Source organism: Pristis pectinata, chromosome 1 (assembly GCF_009764475.1).
Source record: "Pristis pectinata isolate sPriPec2 chromosome 1, sPriPec2.1.pri, whole genome shotgun sequence".
In the NCBI taxonomy this organism is placed as follows: Eukaryota; Metazoa; Chordata; class Chondrichthyes; order Rhinopristiformes; family Pristidae; genus Pristis; species Pristis pectinata.
Window position 1 is genome coordinate 9,511,908 of NC_067405.1, and position 23,479 is coordinate 9,535,386.

The window sequence follows — 23,479 nt, forward strand, 5'->3', positions numbered from 1 at the left end:
TGAAGGAATGCAAATGGGGTACCCAAGGTAATTAAATTCGTAACAGCCATATGCACTAATAACTTTGGTTCAGCAAATAATGGCTAAACTCTGCATGTAGCAACAAAAGTTCACATCTGTGGAGTAACTCCCAGATGGTCCCGTGACATTTCTTAGCTTTGCACGTGGCTTTTCTGCTTTCCAAACAAGAGAGTTCAGCAGTAGCTCTTGACTACTTAAACAAGTATATCCCTACATCCAAAGCTTCCTTCAATGACTACTTTTTCAATCAATAAGAAAATGCTTAGGATTATCATTCCAGTGCTTTATATTTCCAGACATCCATGGAATCAATCACTGTGGGGCAGCATGGTAGATAATTGCTCCTCCATTGTTTAAATTTCAAAAGAAGAAATTTGGTTCCAAACGCAATCCTAATCTCGGATTTCAAATGCAACCCCAACCCCCATTGGCATTGTATTTACACTATTGTTTTCCACCTTATTAAAATCTAGGCATTATCTTCCAAATCAATACTGGAATCAGAGATATTGTGTAACTAGATGCAAGAAACTCTTATTAGTGCATGTGAATCAAAAGGTAAATGAAATGTCAGCCTTTGCCTCGCAGTATAAGTATGTGGATTCCAGGATCATTCCTCATGAAGCTATATGTGATCACTCCAGCTCAATACTCAGTGATGTAGAGGAGCTACCTTTTGGACAGGATGTCAAAGGAACATGACCTCTGTCCCCTTGGGGGCAGGTCCAATAGCACTATTTGCAGAAAAATTGGTAACTATTCCTATGTAGCTTTCCTATCAATAACATCACAGACATTTATCTGATCGACTTTCTGGAAGTCTTGCTGTGCTCATGTTGTCTTGTTGCATTCCTCTAAATCACAGCTCTTGGATGACTTTTCTCCAATGCTGCTTCAACTGCTTTCAATGTACAGTTGCTGTTGCAGTGTGAAATATGAAGACTCATAGGCACTTCCAGTCTGTACAACCTCTGGACTAAGTATTCCGAGGTTAGCAGATAAATGGCACACCCCGATTACTGCATTCTTCATTGTGTAAATACAAGATATTTCTTCAAATATGTCATTTTCCAATCATCAGCCAGCTGCAGAATGTAGAGTTGAGGATGGGACGCATTAAACATAATATCTGGCCTTTCCACCATGGCCTTTAATGTAACTTGGGTTTTTGGGACTGTTCATAAAACATTTGTAGAGACTTCCTAGTCCTTAAATTTATCAGACTTAATGATTTTCAGTTTGCAGCTGCATAAAATGTGTGCTGCATGCAAACATACCATAGCCTCACAATCATGCTTCCACTGATGGCACAAGTGATTGTACTCAGCACTAGTTTCTGATGGATCCTGCTATGATACAGCTATCACAGTAATGGTTCATGAAGCCTAACATTTCTAACTCCTTATGTATGAATATTGAACGTCCTGTACGATACCTTCTTGCACAATAACTAGGTCTGAAGTTAAGATACCTTTAAAGTACATTATAATTTAACGTCATAAATTCAACAGCTGAAAGAATCAAAACAATTACCTCCTAAGGACATTTAAAAAAATAATTGATTTGCCATGCATAAAACTAAACTTTTATCACAACTATGGGGCATTCAACAATTATGTGCATTTCCTCAGATTTCAATTACCACATATTAAAATCTAGAAAAGAGCAATGTACACATAAACAAAGGAAAAGTTTGAAATTACCTGTATGATAAAATGCCAGAAACATTAATAATAATCCCATGAAGACATTGCTTAAAAAGGTGACGAATCCGCAGGTTATCCCCTCTGGCACTGGGTATACAGTCTCCACAAAGAGTTCAAAGAAGAAGGGAACACTACTGATTATGAATACTCCAGTTAAGATGCATGATGTATATAAAGTTTCTGTAATGTCAAAAAGAACCAATTAAAAGTGAAAATGGAATCTTTCTTTTTCAATCTTTTTATTAGTTTTCAAATTAATACAAATTGATATATAGCATCAATATTTATACATGTAATACAAAGAGATCAGGATAACAATCATGGCATAGCTAATCATAAAGAACAAAATATAAAAAAAATGGAATCTACTAATTAGTATTAGCATGCAACAATGAAATAAAGACTGGTTCGCTTGGAGTAGCTGTCAATTTATCATCATTTCCGCTCCCCATCACACAGAGAAAAGGCTGTGCTGCAAAATTAAGGAAATCACAGGGGAGAGGAAAGTGAGCGAGCTAAAATGGGTGGGGAGAGGGGAGGAGAAGAGCAAGTAGCTCAGAAGGGAGGGCAAATGACCTAGGGAGGGAAAGAAGGGTAACTGGGCAGAGGCAGGAGTGAAAATAAAGACCGTGTGGAGATGGGTGAGTGGGGAGAGCAACTGAGCTGGGGAAGGGGCAGGGGCAATGGGGATTAATCCAGTTGGGAGGGGGTTAAGGGGGACTGGCTGAGCTGGGGGGGGGGGGTGGGGGGTGTGGGGGAGAGAAAGAACTGAATGGGGGAAAGCCATTGAGCTAGGGAGGGCAATCAAGTAAGGGGGTGGGCAGAGCCACCTGTAGATGGGGTGTGACAGGAGACCTAGTGAGTCAGAAAGAGCAAAAAATAAAGAGATATTAAATTTTAACTTTAGGTCACTTCAGATTTTAAGCCTCAGTGTTTGCTTTTCCCTTTCTTTCCCCCAATTCCTTGTTCTATTCCATTTCAAAATGTGTTCTTCTACTATATTTTCTTATCCTGAAAATCTTTAAGATTTTTAAATTGAATTTGCTGGCTTTTGCTCCCCTACCGAAGCCATCTTGTCTGATGGGTAATGCCAACTATCTTGTAATTGTTTTTAGCCGTCAGCTTGTTAGATATTGAAGTCAATAACGTGAATGCTTTTGCAAAACAAAGATAGTACACAAAGTAGTGTTCAGAAAGTAAAACAAAATATGACTGCGTTCCACTGCCACATTGAAGCAGTATAGAATAAAATGTGTGGGGTGCCGAGGGTGATCAAATAACCCATTGTGTTACCTATCTATAGGATAACCATAGAAAGCATCCTATCTGGATGTATCACGGCTTGGTACAGCAACTGCTCTGCCCAGGACCGCAAGAAACTGCAGAGAGTTGTGGACACAGCCCAGCGCATCACAGACACCAGCCTCCCCTCCTTGGACTCTGTCTTTACCTCTCGCTGTCTTGGTGAAGCAGCCAGCATAATCAAAGACCCCACCCACCCGGGTCATTCTCTCTTCTCTCCTCTTCAATCAGGTAGAAGACACAAGAGCCTGAGGACACGTACCACCAGGCTTAAGGACAGCTTCTACTCCACTGTGATAAGACTATTGAATGGTTCGCTTATACAATGAGATGGACTTTGACCTCACGATCTACCTTGTTGTGACCTTGCACCTTATTGCACTGCACTTTCTCTGTAGCTGTGACACTTTACTCTGTACTGTTATTGTTTTTACCTGTACTACCTCAATGCACTCTGTACTAACTCAATGTAACTGCACTGTGTAATGAATTGACCTGTACGAATGGTGTGCAAGATAAGTTTTTCACTGTACCTCGGTACAAGTGACAATAATAAACCAATACCAACACCAACAAGGGAAGCGTTTAGCAAAAAAAAATGAGGGATAATCAATCTGCTCTCCACAATGAGAAATTGTGCAGCAAAATCAACACACTTAATAGGATTTCACCTCAAAGTACAAACAAAAAAACCTCCAACTTAAATTATGCAGTATTTAAATCTAGAAAAGTACAGCTCACACAGGTCAATAAATGGAAAGCAGACTGATGAGTCTGATCTCATTGTGCAATAAATACCTCGTGTTATAGGCAGATGGGTGACACTGTTGAAGCAAGTGAGGGCAAACCATGCGGATGACAGTGTGGCTCCAGAGAAAAGCAGCAGCAGGATAAGTTTAATATTCCTCTGAAGAAGTCTGCAAATCTGCAACATTAAATGTAAAATTTGAGCCTCTCTAGGATCACTGAATCACGCTTGACAACAGCAAAATTTTCAAAAAGTAGAACTTGCACAGCAAAAGATCATTTATTCATACAGTGCCTCATCATGTCCTCGGGTTGTGTGAAAACACTGCCATAGTCAGAAAGAATTGCATTTGAAGGACAATCATTTTTAGACAAACGCAAATCGCAATCTGCACACAGCTAGGGGTAACAAATGGAAAAAATGGATAATTAAATGATACGATTTTGGCGCATTAGTTGAGAGAAGAATGCTGGCCAGGGGACAAAACAACTGCTGCTGCTTCTACAAACAGGGTCACAGAAGCTAGCAGGCATTGTTTAATGTTCCATTGAAAAAATTACACCTTCACCAAGATGAAACATACTTAGTGATGTGTTAACGTCAGATAACATAGTGAGGTTTATTTCTGTGACAACCCAAACTCAGTGACAGCGTTATCAAATGAGTACAAGTGAATGCACTCAGGGTGTTGTTCAGACTTGACCCCTCTTCCTCCATTGAGATAAAATTCAAAATCATGCTGCCAAGTGTAAACGTCTTAAAGAAATAATTTAACAACACAATCTCTATACAGAAGAAGCTGGACTGTGCGATTCTCTACCACATCATTGCTTCTGCAGTGTCTATAAATTAGAGTCATAAAATCAGAAAATTCATATTAAAACGTTCCATCCATCATGCCAGTGCCAGCTCTCCGAAAGAGCTATCTGATTATTCCCACTTCTCTGCCCTTTCCCAAGGCCTTGCAAATGGTTCCACTTCAAATCCAGTAATTTAGTTCAATCTTGCACTTGGGAGGGGTAAAAACCAAAGCATTCAGTACAGCTCAGTCAGTTGAGATTTCAACAATGCTCATCTACTACCTCCAGCTCAGTAGATAATTCTCCAAAAACATTAACTTCATTTCTTTCCACAAGTGCTTGACCTGCTGAGACTTCTCTCCCCCTAGCATTTTCAAGATTTCCAGCATCTGAAGTATTTTGCTTCTGAAACTCTTCTGGAAGACGTTTAAAAATAAAGATTGAGTAAACAATTCAGGAGCAAAACTGGGAAATTCTCCAAGACTTTCCAAAACAGTCAAACAACCTTCAAGTGTTTGGGTGACCCATAATTCAACATATCCAGCATTGCATCGATAATATCTGAAATGCCCTCTTCCTTCATGAGCCTATAGAACCAAAGGATCACACACAAAAGAACTGTGAGAAGTATCCAATTATCCCAGTTCCCTTCTCCCTTTCTCAAAGCCTTGCGTTTTCTTCCTTTTCAAGTATATATTCAACTCCCTTTTGACATTATTTTGAGAGAATCAGAGTTGAAAGAGAACAACGCTTGTGTGCATCTGCATTGTAACTATTCTGCTAACATAGTTCTTTAACCGTACTCAGTACCTGTATCAGAGCCTAACTTGATAATGGAAGCAAAGGAGCAAACCTGCTTAGCTTTACAGTTGGTGGGACATCAACTACCAATTTACATAACACAAGCACCAGTGGAAGTCCCTGGAGAGAAATCTACTTGAAATATGGATGGGGAGTAAGCAGAAAAGTGGGAAATTAGGCAGCTGAGTGCATAATAATACTATTGCAAGCATGGAGTCTTTTCTGTGCAGAGAAATTGTACAACAGCAACAGAATTGGAATATTTTTCTACTATTAGAGTAGGAGTACATTAACTTAAATGTGACAAAATATTCCAAACAGGTTTACAATAGAGGGGCAATGGATCAACCAGTAATTCTGTAGAAACAGAATTGGAAACATTGGCTAAGAGTACAGCTGAGAAGCTTGATTGTGTTGAGGCCATCATTGGTGGGAAAATAGCAAGGTGATGAGGTTAAGATATGCAGATAGGTTGAAAGAGAACAACATGGAAGAAAAAAAGTATGCTTGGTGACTTTAACAATAGCAGATTTACTCCCCTGTCAAGCAAAGCTTTAGTGCAGGAATTACAACAGAATAAGGGAAAGGTACGGGTAAAGATGAAAGGCAACAGGATATTCGGGGATCTTAGAGAAGAACGGTGAAACTAAGTGGGACAGTAGAATACAAGTTAACAGTAATGATGGTAAGGTTTCATGATCCACATGCTAGACCAACAAGAACCATGTTTCAGTTTTAGCCACCACATCAAATACATGCGGCAGATTTGCTGCAGAGAGGAAGTTTGATCCCAAATGCAATAAGAGTAAAATGCAAGGAGGATCCTCACAGATCGCCACTACCCCACCTCCAAAAAGAGTCCCACACCTAGAGTACAGTTAGAAAAGCTAAATATTATTGTAGCTAAGATGTACCAAGAATTATTAGTTCAAAGCAGGGCAGGGAAGTAGGAGCAACAGACAAATGGAAATTAATATGTGGTGCCTGGGTATGAAATACTTCAATGGTAAATTTTCACATTAACATTCAGTCGAGAACTGTCAAGAATTAAGACCATGCTATTAAATGCATAAATATGCTTCTGCCATAAAGTACAACATAATTCAAATGTACACATTTGAAAAGATACAAAATTGATTGCCAAATAAAAAAAAATTAATACAAAGACACTTATTACAGCTTGAAAACAGTATCTTAGATCTGACTTCAACAAATACTTCCAACTTCATGAGTTGTTTATGGAGACATAAATCCTGTTCAAGTTTCCTCCCCCATAATAACCACATTTTTCTTTGGGTATTCTAGTAGCACACACTAACCCAACAGTAGGTGACCTTTCTAGTTCCAGTTCTCTGTTACTACAAGCCTCAAGCTTACCAGTTAAAAGCATGAACGTGAGTCAATATGATCACAAGATGACTTTAAGTATGGATGAAGAAGCAGAACTAGCTCTCCAAATGTCAGCAGCAAAATAAAGATATTACCAGTTTCAATTGTATGTGGAAGATAAAGTTTTACACAGCTGATCATTATATAATAAAGAGTGGAGATCACCTGGATGGATACTTGAAACGAAAGGGGGTGAAAAGTTACAATGGGTAAAGGGGAATGCAAGGTTGAGGCTACAGTCAACCATGATCTTATTAAGTGGCAGAGCATACTCGAGAGCTAAGTGTACTCCTCCTCCTCCTAATTCATACACTTATATATTCATTCCCTTTGTCATACGTAATGGACACAGTGCATAATATGCAGGAGTCTTTTGAGAACAAGAGTACTGAGTTAAAGTAAGCCAATATGGGCCAGAACAGCAAAGTGGCCAAAGCAACATTTGCAATGCAATTGTGCCAATAAGACATTTCAACCTAGGCACTAATAACAAAAGAGATATTTGGGAACTGAGGGATATCACTTCAATCATCAGCTTATGGAAGAAGGTCAAGATCTCATTGCTCCACTGTTCAGAAGAATCTTGAGGGGAACAAAGATTTTTAGCAAAAGATCTAGTATAATAAACTCCCACACAAAAAAAAACTATCTTTCATCTGCTGTTGAATTAGCAATAAATCTAGTACCTAAAGGACTACGTTATTGTTCTAGAAAACCATATTTTACCTCGATGAACCCAGAGAAATATATTTGTCACATTATCAGATATTTCAACTGTGGTGCCATCTTTCAATTGTAAATTTTAACACAAAATACAATACACTTTGCCCTTCCAAGCTTGAGGCAGGAGCAAATTTGAGGATTTGAGGTGTGGAGTCCATCTACCTCTTACAAATGGGACAAACCTATGAAAAACTCAATGCTCACTAAAAGGTGATTGTGCACTTTGAAAATGAAAGCCAACAGAGAGGCTTTTTGAAGAAACAAGAGCTGCAGATGCTAGAATATGGAGCAACACAGAAAACGCTGTAGGAACTCAGCGGGTCAGGCTGTATCTATGGAGGGAAATGGACAGTCAACATTTCAGGTCAGGACCCTTCCATCTGGACTGCAAGAGGTTTTTTGGATGCATCAGCATAGGCCAGAAGTAACCGCGTCTGAGTGGCTGGTATCCAACTGAAGATGTGTTGCCGCACAAAACCCCTTTACTTATATCCAAACTGCTGAGAAGTCTCCACTGGCATTGTAGATGGGGCAGCAATGTGGTAACCTTCCAAAATCTCCAGATAAATGTAGAAAATAAATGTGTACTTTTCCATTAGATCTCAACAATGACACTCAAAACCACTTACATGCCCTTTTGGACCCATTTAAGCACGATGACTTCAAAGCTAATGAAGCTGAGAAAGCCAAATGCATTTCATATAAAAAAAACAAATAAATACTTGTGAAATTGACAGAGATCTTCAACATCAGGCCTCTGTGGAGCTTGTAGATGACCCTCCTCTCTTTAGGAAGTCCCTCAGCCCTTGAACATCCTTAAATCTTTTCCTCTGCCCAGCTCTCTCTTGCCATGACAAAGCTTGGAATAAAGTGTGTTTTGGGAGTCCGGTGGCAAGGAGCGATGTGACCTACTCATCAAAGTCCGCTGATTGTAAATGGGGCCTTAGTGCTGGGGAAGATCTGCTGCCATTCCAGTGCTGGGACTCACAGACTCTGCCACTGGTGGAGGTGGTGATGAGCAGCTGAGATTTAGTGTGCTCACGACAAAAAGGTTTAGGTTCTCAGTAGCATCTGGGATGCTTCTTCCTTCTACAGCAGTCATGAGTCAGGTATTCCCACAAGTTACATAAGAAATAGGAGCAGCAGTGGATCATTTGACCATTGCAACTTGATCTGATATCCATCAAGATCATGGCTATTTTCAGTCAATTTCATAAAATATTTGTGACTCTCCTAGTTTAATTTTCTCTCAGTTTTCTTAATATCAAGAAACCTATCAATATCTGTTTTTAATGAACTCATTGACTAAACCTCCACAGCCCTTGAACATCCTTAAATCTTTTCCTCTGCCTAGCTCTCTCTTGCCATGACAAAGCTTAGAATAAAGTGTGTTTTGGGAGTCTGGTGGCAAGGAGCAACGTGACCTACCCATCGAAGTCCACTGACTGTAATTGGGGCCTCAGTGCTGGGGATGTCGGCCTGGGAGAGAGTGATAACTTCGATTTGAATATGCAAAGTTTTGCAGAGATTGTGTTGGTGATATTGCTCCAGTGCTCCAAGGAGCCTGTTGCAGATGGTTCACGTCTCTGAAGCACACAGGAAGGCAAGGATCACTGGTGCCTGGTAGACTAAGAATTTTATGCTGGATTTGAGGTCTTGATCTTCAAGCATTCTTTTCTTCAGACAGAAAGGCAGAAGAAGGTGATGGCGAGTTTCATCATTGGTGTTTGCCTTCATTAAGAAATGGTTCCTGGGATATGGGAAGTGATTTGTGTTTTCTATAATAGCGTTACGCTAACCAATATGCTACTGTGCTGCCCATGCAGTGAGAATGATTGAGAAAAGTATTGGAGCAATGATGTGGCCCTACTCAGCTCCAATGTGCATTGAGACTGGAGTATTGTGGAGTTGCTGGTTAAGGTCACAGCTTGCACAAAATAGTGAAAAGTGCAAGATAGAGATGAGTTTCTGTGGGTGAACAAGTTTGAGATGGATATTCCAGTCGCTTTTGAATGACAACCATATCTGCACACACAAATATATATCAGCTACGGTAAGTTGATGTGCAAATGGACTGCAGTCAGTAGGAACAGATAGGGAATATATGACTCAATGCCCGAATCATAAATTTCCAGCATTTATTTCTCATTCCTCATTTACCCTTAAGAAAGTGGTGGTGCATTTTGTAGATGACACACACTGCAGCAATAGATCACTGGTATTGGAGGGAGTGTGTTGGGTGAAGGAGATAGATAACAGTGCTAATCAAGTGGGTTAGTTTGTGATGATGCCATGCTCTGAGCATTGTTGGAGTTGTACTTATCCAGGTAAGCAGTTCCATGAAAATGGAGTCACAGGTAGATGGTGTGGTGAAGGCAGCTTATGGCATGCTGGCCTTATCACTTAGGGCATTGAATACAGAGTTTGGGAAGTTATGGTACAATTGTACAAGACACTGGTGAGGCTGCACTTGGAGTAGTGTGTTCAGTTTTGGTCACTTTACCATAAGAAAGATGTTATTAAACTTGAAAGAGTGCCAAAAAGATTTACAAAGATATTGCAAGGACTCAAGGGCTGAGTTATAGGGAGAGGTTGGACAGGCTAGGACTTTTTTCCGTGGAATGTAGGAAACTGAGAGGTGATTTTATAGACGTGTATAAAATCATGAGGGGCATAGATAGGGCAAAAGCACAGTCTTTTTCCTGGTGTTGGGGAATCAAAAACTAGAGGGTATAGATTTAAGGTGAAAGCAAAAAGATTTAATAGGAACTAGAGGGGCAACTTTTTTTTAAACACAGTGGGTGGTATGTATGTGGAATAAGCTTCCAGAGTAAGTGGCTGAGGCAAATACAATAACAACATTTAAAAGACAGTTGGACAGATACATGGATAGGAAAGGTTTAGAATGGGCGACACACGTGCAAATGGGACAAGCTTGGATGGGCATCTTGGTCAGCATGGACCAGCTGGGCTGAAGGGCCTGTTTCTGTGCTGTATGGCTCTATTTCTCTTCTTCTGTTCTTGTAGCCACAGTATTTAGTTACACAGCAAGCCCAGATAAGTTGTCAATGGTGATCATCCCCCAGCTCCTAAATTTGCTAATGGTGGGGGACTCAACAAAGGTAATGCTGTTGAGTGCCATTGGAGAATAGGTGATTCGACTTTCCTTTGGAAACTGGATTTTATCTGTGAATCAAATTGCACACTGCACAAACAGTGAATAACTGACCTTATGATAGAAGAACAGGTCATGGATGAAGCAGATGAGGATGGTTAAACGTAGAATGCTGATCTGAGGGACCCGCAGTGATGTCCTGGGACTGGATGATTAACCCTCAACAACCTCATCCATTTTTCTTTTGTACAAGGTATGCCTCCGACTTTCAGAGCCCCACACTCAGACTAGATGTCACGCCCTCGCTTACTCTCAGTTCTTAAGAGTCATACAGCATGGAAACAGGCCCTTCAACCCAACTCGTCCATGCCGACCAAGCTGCCTAACTGAGCTAGTCTCGTTTGCCTAAATTTGGCCCATATCCCTCCAAACTTTTCCTATTCATGTACCTTCTTCCACGTTGCTCAAGATGGAGGAGTACTGCTTAGTCGGTATTTTCCTTGACATTTGACCTGACTGCATTTTCCATGATATATTCATTTCTCCTTGCGCAATTATCTGGTTTACCACCAGAGTTAAATTAGAATTGCTTCTTTACATCTATATCAGCTATAGAGATTAAAATATACATACTAGAAAAGTAAGCATTTTAGAACAATAAATGTAAATAGGACTGACCTTGCAACCAGTATTCCAACAATGCAGCCACCAATTACTGACCAAAACCCAATCCAACCAGCATCAACCTAAAAAGGAAAGCAAACTAATTTAGAAAACTATTGCTCCTATAAAGCTCCTTTCGTATACCTTGGCTTCATATCAAAATACTTCACAGACATGAGGCACTTTTAAGAGTAATCACTGATAATGCAAGAAAAGCAGCAGAAAATTGTACACAGCGAGGTCACACAAACAGCTGTGTGATAATGACCAAACAATCTTTTTCAGTGATCTTGGTTGAGGGATGAAAATTATTCAGAGCACCAGGGATAAACTTCCTGTGCTACTTCAAAATAGCATCATGTACTCCTATATGTCCACCCAAGGAAGCAGATAGGAGCACAGTTCAACTTTTCATCTGAAAGATAGTTCATCACGGCTTTAGTAATGGACTGAAGCATCAGTCTGGGTTTTTATACTTAAGTGAATTCACTTTTTAAGGCCATTGGTGTGACTGGAAAGGACTGCATTTACTGCCCATCCTTAATTGTCTTGGAGCAACTGGTAATGAGAGGTACTTTCACAGTGTTATTGAATAAGGCGATCCAGGATTCAGACCCGGGTATGATGAAGGAACAGTGTTTTTTCCAAAGCAGTTTGGTGTGAGATGTGAAGGGGAACATACAAGTGGTGGTGCTCCCGTGCACGTGGTGCCCTTGATCTTCTTGGTGCTACCGACTGCAGGCCTAGGGAGGTAATGTTGGCATAGCCTAGGTGAGTAATAGCTCAGTGTTTTGTAGATGGTATACATTATAGCCACAATGTGCTGATAGTAAAGGAAATGAATGTTCAGGGTGGTGGATGAGTACATGTCAAGTGTTTATTTGGTCTTAAAAGAGGAACTCACAACATCCCTATTCACAGGGCCATTACCTACTGAGTTACGAGTTACACTAATTAAAGAACACAATGAACTAGTCTGCCTATTGTGCAGTGAGTCACTTGCCCAAAAATTCTGGAAATGTAGCTCTCAAATGTGTCTGATAGGATCATCCCAAGACAAGTGACCTTGCTCAATAGATTAACTCACTTTTTCTCTCTCTCTACAGATGCTGCTCAATCTGCTGAGTATTTCTAACATTTCCTTTTATTTCAGATTTTCAGCATCTCACAATTCCAGCATGTCTTTTTTGTTTGCTCCCCATGTCTAACTGCTCACATTTATCTATTAACTGGACAGTACTGAAAGCATCGTTTCACTTAGACAACCTTGGTGTCCGCCCCATCACAGACAGTCCCTTAGTTTTCTCCACCCCTCCCCTTTCTGCAACTTAAAACAAACTTGTTTTCGTACTTTTCCAGTTATGATGGGTGAATGACCTGAACTGTTAGCGGTTTCTTTCTCCACAGATGCTGCTTGACATGCTGAGTATTTACACCATTTTGTTTTTATTTCAGATTTCCAGCACCTTCAGTTTTTATGATTTTCACATGCTCAATAGATGATCTAAACTCTAATAAGAACTAAAGTACAAAGCACCAAGTATTTTCTTTAAAGAAGCATTTTTACTCCACCTTAAAGGATCGCCACATAAAATAAATGTAAACGACCCTGAACTGACAGCCTGAGAGAAATTACATCTGGCTAATTGTTCAAGAATTTCAAGAGAAATTGTACTGAGGACTGGTCAATCCATTCTATAGAGGAGTCGGTTACAATTAAAGCACTCCAGGGAACTGTCACTGAACTTTTGCTTGGAAAAGACCAAACTGAAGGAGAAGATAGGAAGATTCCAATTCCTTACCTGGCTCACCTTGAGTGGCGTTACAATTACATCGAGTACTCCTGACCAGCCTGCTAATATACCTAGAGGCATTGCAAAGGCCAATGCAATCATTAAAAATCTGAAATTGCTACAGTGGAAAGAAAACAAAAGAATGTGTAAAACATTATTTGCAAGTCAAGTCTCTTGCAACAAAGAACATTTGAATGCAACCGTTGCCTCACACTGTAGTGTATAAAGTTTTATCGAGCTCATAACAAGGCATTTTAGAAGCTTACTAAACAAAATGCAATTATTGTCCCAAATCCTTAACACAGCAATAATTCCTTACCATAAAAGTAGATACATGATTTTAAAGAAAGCTACAGGCTTAATGGCTTATTGACTAAACACAGGTAGTTTCAAGTGGAACGGCCAGCTTTCCAGTGAGTTTTTTTGATACTCCTTTCTCCCCCACCTCCGGCAATGAATTTTGGTGTTAAATCTCTATTTTAATTGTAATGCTCACTGAGACCGAGTTACTCAAGTAGATTATTTTTGGCTTACTTACCTGCCTAGCTGTAGATGGAGAGTAACTCATATGGACTGAATGAGGTTGGCCACAATGTTTCCTCCTATTAGGTGGGGGGGGAGGGGGGGAGAGGGGGAGAGAAGCTAACAGAGCAGATGAAGGTGGTGCAATTCATGTGGCCTATGTTGACTTCAACAAGATCCTCTATAGGAGAATGGCCCAAAAGGGTAGAGCCCATGGAATATAGGGCAAAGTGGATCCAAAACCTGGTAACAGGAGACAAAAGATCTTAGTGGAAGGTTGTTTGCGTGCCTGGAAGCCTGTGACCTGTGGTGTACTACAGATTGGTGCTGGTATCCTTAGTTTTTTTTAAATCATACATAAAAGATTTTTGATGTGAATCCAGGATGTATGAGTAGGTTTGCAGATGACATGAAAATAGATGGTGTTCTTGATACTGCGGGGTAATTTTAGGCTGCAGGATGGTACTGATGTGTTGGGAAGTTGGACAGAGCAATGGCAAATTGAATTCAATCCTGATAAATGTGAGGTGATGCATTTTTGGGAAGACCAAGAATCCCTGAAGATGGTAGCATTGGTGGATAAGGTAGTTGAGAAGACAGACCAGATACTTGCCTATATTAGCCAAGACATACAATATAACAGTAGAGAAATAATGGTACAACTTTATAAAGCATTGGTCAGGTTGCAGCTGGTGTACTGTGCAGAGGATCTCACAACATTTAAGTAGTATCTAGATGAGCGCTTGAATTGCCAAGGCATACAAGGCTATGGATAAAGTACTGGAAAATGTGATTAGTATAGATGGGAACTTGAAGGTCAGCATGGACATGATGAGCTGAAGGGCCTGTTTCTGTGCTGTTTGATTGTACAACTCACTATGGTTCACTGTTTCTAGACTTAAATAAAGAATGGTCCACCACACAAAATTACAAATGGTCAACAAAACCTATGCAAAAATTTCACAACACATGGGAGATGACAGAAGCTACTAAAGTATCCAAAAGAAGATAAATTTCAAACTCGGCAGAGATTTTGGATCCTTGGACAAGATAGTAAACTACTTTCTCAAGCAGAAATGTGCAAATCGCTCTGCCATCTCAAGTGGGGAAAAAAAACAGCATGCCAATGTTTCAGAGAACAGGGCAATTAATCCAAGTTTCCTGACAAATATTCATCTCATGATCAACGTTAATAAAACAGATTATCCAATAGTCATTGTATTTATTTTTGTGGGAGCTTGCGCATACACTGGCCATCATATTTTCTGCACAAGATCAGTGACTGCATTTCAGCAGTACTTCACAAGCTGTGAGGCACATTGGATGCTCTGAAAGATGACAAAGAAACAACAGGAGCACAATTTTTCTTTTGCTCATCTTGTATTTAATACCTTATCATATTTACTTATGGATTCGTATTCTGGTTTGGGACTGGGAATGTGAAGCTATGCTCTCTTGAGAGATCAGTCCTCCAACAAACATATCAAGTTTTACTCTGGTCAAAGATGCTTGCCCCGACTTCACCAAAAACATGCAGCAGAGTAAGTATAAAGAGCAAAACCAATGCGAACCTGAAGATAGCTTTAAAATACCACAACCATCATCTAATGCCATATTTAATATATTAAAGTTCAGGAGACATCATAGGTCAAATTCTTCCAGGTTATTCAAAAGAGGGAAAAGATATTTTAGGATGCTATGGTTGATGTACGACATAAAATCACAAAGTTAAGATGGATAGAGATTTAAGAGCAAAACATTGATAGAGAAGGAGCTAAAAGGAACTCACTGCTGTGAGTCTTCCACTTAAAAGCTGGGTGTTCTGCTTGAAACTACCAGTTTACCTCAACTGGGTCGAAGTTCAGGGCTCTGAGGTGCAGGCAAAGGTCCTGCCTTCCACTCAGTTGATTGCTGATCTTGGAAGACATGCACAGGTTAACCCTAGGCACATTTAGCATCCCCGTTCAAATAGACAATGGACAGAACTAAGCTTCCTTTTGACCTAATTCTGCTGATCTAAATATTTTCATTTCTAATTGCATTCTAGTTTTATTTTTTAAAATATTTTAATTTTAATATTTACAGAGTTTGAGTGTATTTGAATAGCAATCCCAACAGTTGGTAAACCTAGGAGCAGGGCTTCACCAGGTCAAAGCAATCTAAATCCAGGTGATGGGGCCTAGTCATTAAGCTCAGGGGTCCTGCCCTACATCGCACCTTTCCAGTCAACAAGAATCCATCTTTCCAACTGAAAACTGTACCTGTGACCAGCTCCAATTAATAGCAAGCTCTGAAGGTGCGATGCAACCAAGCAGTTAGAGAATCAGACCCATCCAACAGTTAGCAAGTCTAGAATTACTGTTAAATGAGTTGTGTTCAGACTGACTTTCCATTTAAATATTCAATATCGTATTTTTCAAGACTGATTAACAGTGTAGTCATAGTAGCAAGTTCAACCTGATGACATCAAAGGATATTTTAGCAATTTTCCTTGGTGCCCCAAGGAATGACTTTTTCCAACTGTTGGCAACGGTTCATGAATAAAGTTATCCTTCCTTTCAGTAACAGTGCAGGGTGCTTGTCAATCACAGATCACCTGGCACTAATGCTCTGCTCAGCATCACGATCTTAACATCGGATGATCTCCATTGCACTAGAATTCTCAGTACAGCAGACTGCACTGCTGAATGTAAAGTACCTGATACGATGGAGAACAAACTCACCCAAGAAGTCTGCAGATGCTGGTTCTGTAGTTCAGCCTCTGGCTTGCAGCAGCTATACTGGGTGGAAGAGGAGGGTGGGCTGGGAAGTAGGCGATCACTATAGCAAACAGCAAAACAGCCACAGCAAATTCTGGGAAAGGAAAATAAGTCAGAGCAATGTAAAATACAATGTCACAAATTGAAGAAACCCATTCTCTTGGAATGGATAAGACTAAACAGTAAAATTCACTACAAAAAAAATGCCTTAGCATTTGCACTTTGGCCATATTGTGGAATTACTCTGCAAGTATTCCCTGCTTTCTCCCTTATTCAAACTAAACTACCTTGGAGCTACTACAGCCAATTAGCAGAAAACACTTAAAAAGAGATGGTTTATTCAATCAAACTCATGGTCAAAATATTCTTGGTAAAGTTTTTTGTTAAAAGTACCATTTAAAAAAAATCAAATTGGTCCTGCTTAGCCACTTCTTCGCTCCCAGAACAAGCTGAAGTAGTGATGAGACATTGCAAAATGTTGTAAATTAAGGTGAATTGATGGTTAAGATGTTAGTGAAAATGGCTGATGATAACAATTTTAAGTGGGAGATAACAGTTCACACTGCCTTGATCGTACTCTCTTCTTTCTGAGAACAAGTAAAAGAAACAACTCTACAGCGCCACCCCCCCCCCACCACCCCCACTACCACCACCCCCACACTACCCAATTTACTTTGATCAGCTCAAATTTCAAACACAGGCATCAGACAGGTTTTAAAGGAAGCCGCTGAGAGAATAACCCCGAGTGCCTCAATGATGTCGTTTCAGCAGCATTCATCTTTCCAGCAACCATGCACGATTGGCCTTGGCAACTAGGTCATTTCGTTGTCTTTACCACTTCCCTTTTAAGCAAGATAGATATTCAAAAGGAGAATGGCACTGTTTCAAGAATTCTGTTAGCTGATTAGAGGGACTCAATTTAAATTAATGACATTTCAGTTGCGAATCTCTTGCACTACAGAAGTGGACATTTAAGAGCTGCACGTTAATCAACTGCTTAATTCCCCCATTAGGATTTCAGTTGGAGTGCAGATTTTGGCATGATGAAAAAGTATAGCAAGAGGACTGCTGGACCTTGTTCAAAAATGTGGTAGCTTTAATAGAACTGCAACTTTGGAATAGACAATACAAAGACGTTTTTAACATTTGAGAGTATGATGCAATCAGTGCACAACACAATCAGTTCAAAAGGAAAAAAAGGTCTGGTTGCTAAACTGAACACACAATCTTTCCAGTAAGCCAGTACAATCTTAAACCAACTGTTTAAATTGAACCAAATTGCCACTGAGTAATGGCTCTGATACTGGCCTTTGTAAAGAATGGAATTACAAAGAAAAAGCTCTGGATAGGGATACACAAAATCTGTTGCATGGCCACAAGAGATATAAAAGCAGGGCTAGACTGAAATAATTGCAACGTGCATAGGTAGTGGAGGATGTGATTATCATCAAAAGGGCTACTGGTCCAAAGTTTAATTTCATTACTTGTCTTACAATAGAAATCTCTGTTAATAGCGTTTGTACAAGATGTTGGTGAGGTTACATTTGGAACAGTGTGTTCCGCTTTGGTCACCCTGCTATAGGAAAAATGCCATTAAGCTAGAAAGAGTGCAGATGAGATTTACAAGGATATTGCCAGGACTTGAGGGACTGAGTTATGGAGAGAGGTTCAGCTAGCTGGGACTTAACTGGATTGTAGGAAAATGAGGAGTGATCTTAGAGAGGTGTATAAAATGAGGGGCACAGATAGGGTGAATGCACACATTCTTTTTCCCAGGGTTGGGAATCTAGCTCTCGACTTCCCAACTCTGGGAAACTAGCAGGGAAGAGGGGAGAGATTTAACAGGAACCTGAGGGGCAACTTTTTCACCCAGAGGGTGGTCCGTATATGGAATGAGTTGCCAGTGAAAGTGGTTGAGGCAGGTACGTTAACAACATTTAAAAGACACTTGGACAGGTACATGGATAGGTAAGGTTTAGAAGGATATGGGCCAAACATGGACAAATGGGACTAGCTGAGATGGACATCTTGGTTGGCATGGAGCAGGTGGGCTGAAGGGCCTGTTTGCATGCTGTATAACTCTCTGACAATGACTTTACTTTGGAGCAAGCATGGGTTCAAGGTGGGAGGGGAAAGATTTAAAGGAAACCTGAGGGGCAATTTTTTTCTAGATAGAGGGTCGTGTGTCTATGGAACGAGCTGGCAGAGGAAGTGGTAGAGGTGGATACAATTATGACGTTTAGACAGGTACATGGATAGGAACAATTTAGAGGATATGTGTCAAACGCAGGTAAATGGGACTAGCTCAATTAGGCAACTTGGTCGGCATGTACAAGTTGGGCCGAAGGGCCTGTTTTCCATGCTGCATAGCTCTATGACTAAGTATTACTATAAATGGACAACAGCATCAGCTTAATTCAAGTTCCTAAGAGTGAACATCACCAATAGCCTGTCCTGGTCCAACCAAGTAGATGCCATGACCAAGAAAGCTCAACAGCACCTCTACTCCTCAGAAGGCTAAAGAAATTTGGCATGTCCCCTTGGAGACTCACCAACTTTTATCGATGCACCACAGAAAGCATCCTATCTGGATGCATCACAGCTTGGTATGACAACAGCTCTGCCCAGGACGGCAAAGAAACTGCAGAGAGTTGTGGACACAGCCCAGCGCATCATGGAAACCAGCCTCCCCTCCGTGGACTCTGTCTATACCTCTCGCTGGCTTGGTGAAGCAGCCAGCATAATCAAATTCCCACCCACCCGGGTATTTCTCTCTTCTCTCCTCTCCCATCAGACAGAAGATACAGGAGCCTGAGGGCACATACCACCAGACTTAAGGACAGCTTCTACCCCATCGTGATAAGACTATTGAATGGTTCCCTTATACAGTGAGATGGACTCTGACTTCACGATCTACCTTGTTGTGACCTTGCACCTTATTGTCTACCTGCACTGCACTTCCTCTGTAGCTATGACACTTTATTCTGTACTGTTATTGTTTTTATCTGTACTACATCAATGCACTCTGTACTAACTCAATGTAACTGCACGGTGTAATGAATTGACCTGTATGATTGGTATGCAAGACAAGTTTTTCCACTGTACCTCGGTACAAGTGACAATAATAAACCAATACCAATACCAATCTAATTGAGGAACTTCACATTATAAAAAAATTGATATAGAGAACTGGCAAGAACACCCAATAGAATTAGGGTTAGGTCACTCTGGAGGGAAATTACTCATCACAGGATGTGGTCATCAATGGGCAGCCCAGCGTTTGTTGCCTCTCCCTAACTGCCCTCAATATGGTGGTGGGAACTACCTTCTTGAACAGCTGCTTTCCTTCTGGACATGCCACAGTATTGTTGGGGAGGGAGTTTTGTGATATGGATCAAGTTACAAGGAAGGACTATTGAAATACAAGTCAGGAAGGTAGGTGAATTGAAGGTGAACCTTTGCATGCTGACCTTTTCCTTCTTGGTGATAAAGGTTAAGGGTTTGGCAGGCAAGGAGCAATCCTCTCTCCCGATAAGACTAGATGCTGGATCAATTATATTCTGACGGATTTTTATTAAAACAAAAACAACCCGTAACAAAGGCACTTCACAGGAGTGATATGAAACAAAACAACACTAAGCCACAAAGAAATTACCGGTTTAGTCAAAGCAGTAGGTTTTAAGGAACATTATATGAGTAAGGAGTTAGAAGAGGCAAAGGTTTTGGGGGGAAATTTCAGGACTTACATAGACTGAAATTAAATCCAGGATTGACCATGAGGTCAGAATTGAAAGAGTATGGACTTCTGAAGTGTAGGGCTGAAGAAAATTAGAGAAAGGCAAAGCCATGGAGGGATGCTGAAGCAAAATTGGGAATGTAAAAATCAAGGCAATGCTGAACAACAACAGCAGTGACAGATAAACAGGCACCGTGTGTGTTTGAGCAAAGCAAGAATTTTGGCGTCATCTATGAAGGTAAAAAGAGGGAGGCCAGCCAGGAATCTGTTGGAATAGTCAAGTCTGAAGTTAACAGGCATTGATGAGGGTTTCAGCAACAGGTGAACAGAGGCAGAGTGGAGTTGGATGATGTCACAGAAGTGGATATAGGTCATCTTAACTTGGTAACGATATGTGGCACTAAACACATTTCAAGTGTTAAGTGTGATACCTTTGCAAGTACACTAATTCAGTTTTAGATAAGATCACAGAGAAAGGGATGGATCAAGTGTTCGAGATGGGTTCTCAAGACAATGGCGTTGGCGTTCAATTTTCAGCTGAGGGAAATTTCTGCTCATCCAGTGGTGAGCATCACTGACAACATCAACATTTATTGTCCATCCCTAATTTCTCTTAAGAAGCTGGTGGTGAGCCTTCTCCTTAAACCTTCATAGTCCTCTGGCATAGGTACTCCCAAAGTGCTGTTGGGAAGGGAGACGCAACAATGAAGGACTCATGCTAAATTTCCGAGTCAGAATGGGGTACAACTCAGAGGGGAACTTGCAGGTACTGGTGTTCAGTCGAGTTTCCTGTCCTCGTCCTGCTTGACAGAAGAGGTTGCAGGTTTGGAACATGCTGTCAGATTAGCCTGGGCAAGTAACTGCAGTGCTTTTAATACATGATGCACACTGCAATCACTGTGCACTAGTGGTGGAGGGAATGAATGGTGAGGATGGTTGATGGAGAGCCAATCAAGCTATCTGCTCTATCCTGGATGGTATCAAGTTTCCCAAGTTAATGGCACTGCATGCAACTGGTCAGTGGAAGGTATTCTATCATGCTTGTGCTGTGTAGGTGGTGGAAAGGTCTTGTGATATCAGGAGGTGAATCCCTTGCTACAGGATACCCAGCCTCTGACCTACAATTGTAGTCATGGTATTTATGTAGCTCATCATCACAGTACCTTGCAGGTTTCTATTGACCAGTTGAGTTTCTGGTTAACAGAGACTTGTAAGGTACTGTGGTGATGGTAATGCCAATGGTAGGTGGTCAGACTCTCTCTTACTGGAGATGGCCATTGCCTGGCTCTTTTGTGGCACAAATGTTACTTGCCACTTATCAGCCCATGCCAGAAAGCTGCAGGCATCGACTACTTCATTTGAGTTGTAGTAAATAAAACTAACAGTTTGCTGTTGATTGCACATGTCCCCAATTCTAATGTTCAGGACATTACCCCATGATGTCCTGGAGCTGGGATAATTGAAATCTGACAACCACAATCATCATCTGTTATGAAGGCTGTGTCTTGCCACTGGAGTAATTTCTCTTTGATGCCCATTAACCAGCTTTTAATCAGGGTGCCTCAATGCTACACTTGGACAAATGCCGCCTCGATGACATTCATTCACTTTCACCTCTTTGGACCAAGGCTATGATGAGATCTGGAACTTAATGGTCCAGGTGAAGGCCAAAACTAGGTATAATTAAATGCTGCTTAATAGCACTGTCGACAACAGCTACCCTCACTTTGCTGATGTCTGAGAGCAGACTGATTGAGCTGTGATTTGCCAGAATGGATTTATCCAGCTGTTTGTGAAGAAGGCATACCTAGGCAATTTTCCACTTAGTCAGAAAGATACCAGTTTTGTGTTTACAACCCACATGAAGAAATTCGTCTCTAGTGCAGTTCTAATTGATAAACCCAAGACTATGATAACTAGCTCTGGACTCTACGACCAGGAGAAAACAATTCTGTCCTGTAAGAATTTCATGTAGTTCAATGAGATCACCTATTGTACGAATACCCCTGGCAGATTCAAACTATTCGCTGCGTAAAAATATTTTACTCAAGTCACTTTAGATAATTATATTTGTTCTACATCCTCTGGTTTTTCACCTTTTTGCCAATTACTGTCTGGACTCTTTGCAATTTTAAATACCTCCATCAGATTTATGGAAAGCAACTTCAACTTCTCTGGTCTATTCATGCAATTAACTTTCCTCAAACCTAGAATCATGAGTAAACCACCCAGGATGTTGACTTACAAAATGTTGGTGAAACTGCACCTGGAGTATTATGTAGCGTTTTGGCTACCCTGTTATAGGAAAGAAGTCATTAAGCTGGAAAGAGTGCAAAAGAGATTTACGAGAATGTTGCCAGGACCAAGGTCCTGAGTTATAGGGAGATGGTGATTATGTTAGGAATTTATTCCTTGGAGCAGAAGAGACTGAGCAGTGACCTAATAGAGGTGTATAAAATCATGAGGGGTACAGATAGGGTGAATACATACAGTCTTTTTCCCCAGGGAAAGGGAAACAAAAACTAGAGGGCATAGGTTTAAGGTGAGAGGGGAAAGATTTAAAAGAGACCAAAGGGGCAACTTCTTCACTCAGAGGGTGGTGCGTATATGGAACAAGCACAATAGAGGAAGTGGTTGAGGCAGGTACAACAACATTTAAAAGACACTTGGACAGGTACATAGATAAAAAATGTTTACAGGGATATGTGACAAACGCTAGCAAATGTGACTAGCTTTGATAGGCATCTTGGTTGGCACAGATGAGTTGGGCCAGAGGGCCCGTTTTTGTGCTGTATTACTCTTTGACTCCTGTAACCATCCTGCCTTCACACCTTTCCTGAATTGCAGTACACAAACATGGACATAATGCTTTAGGTGTACACAAAAATGATAGAAACATTTAAAAACGATTAATATTATTCACCTGCATATAACAATGCTTGGATATGATCCCTTATGGAGTCATTGCTATGGCTGGAGGCAGTAAGCAGTGGAGTAGTACCATTGGGTGCTGGAACTACTAATGGGCCCACCAAAAACGCACAAGCCCCTCCAAAGTAGTTGAACAGCGATGCAATGGCAGTGGCTGTAGCCCTCTCATCTGGTGCAAACCAGGTTGTCGAAAGAAATGGAGGAGCATTCACAACAACAGGACCAGCTAATCCATTCAACAGCTGTCCTGTGTGGATCAACCTAGAAACAGAATACACAAATTACAACAGAAAATAGATGCCAACATCCACGGTGTGTACAACTGATGAAATAATTTTCAAATATAAAATTAATTTCATTTTGCTTTTAAAATGTGCCCAAATGAGTAAAGGTAGTTTTGCAGTGAACTTTGAAATTATCAGTTCTTCAGAAGCAATGCATAATTCTGTAAAACCACAAGGTCTAAAAAG

The 23,479-nt window shown here is 40.7% G+C and overlaps 1 protein-coding gene across 1 annotated transcript in view; it reads right to left on the reverse strand.

The window, feature by feature from the left end:
• Window positions 1-23,479, reverse strand: part of slc49a4 (solute carrier family 49 member 4) — a 73,517-nt gene that overhangs the window by 19,715 nt on the left and 30,323 nt on the right. Inside the window, 7 exon segments of the mRNA XM_052016074.1 lie at window positions 1,725-1,907; window positions 3,828-3,932; window positions 3,935-3,954; window positions 11,284-11,351; window positions 13,071-13,179; window positions 16,307-16,436; window positions 23,002-23,270. Of these exon segments, the coding sequence (XP_051872034.1) occupies window positions 1,725-1,907; window positions 3,828-3,932; window positions 3,935-3,954; window positions 11,284-11,351; window positions 13,071-13,179; window positions 16,307-16,436; window positions 23,002-23,270 (884 nt within the window).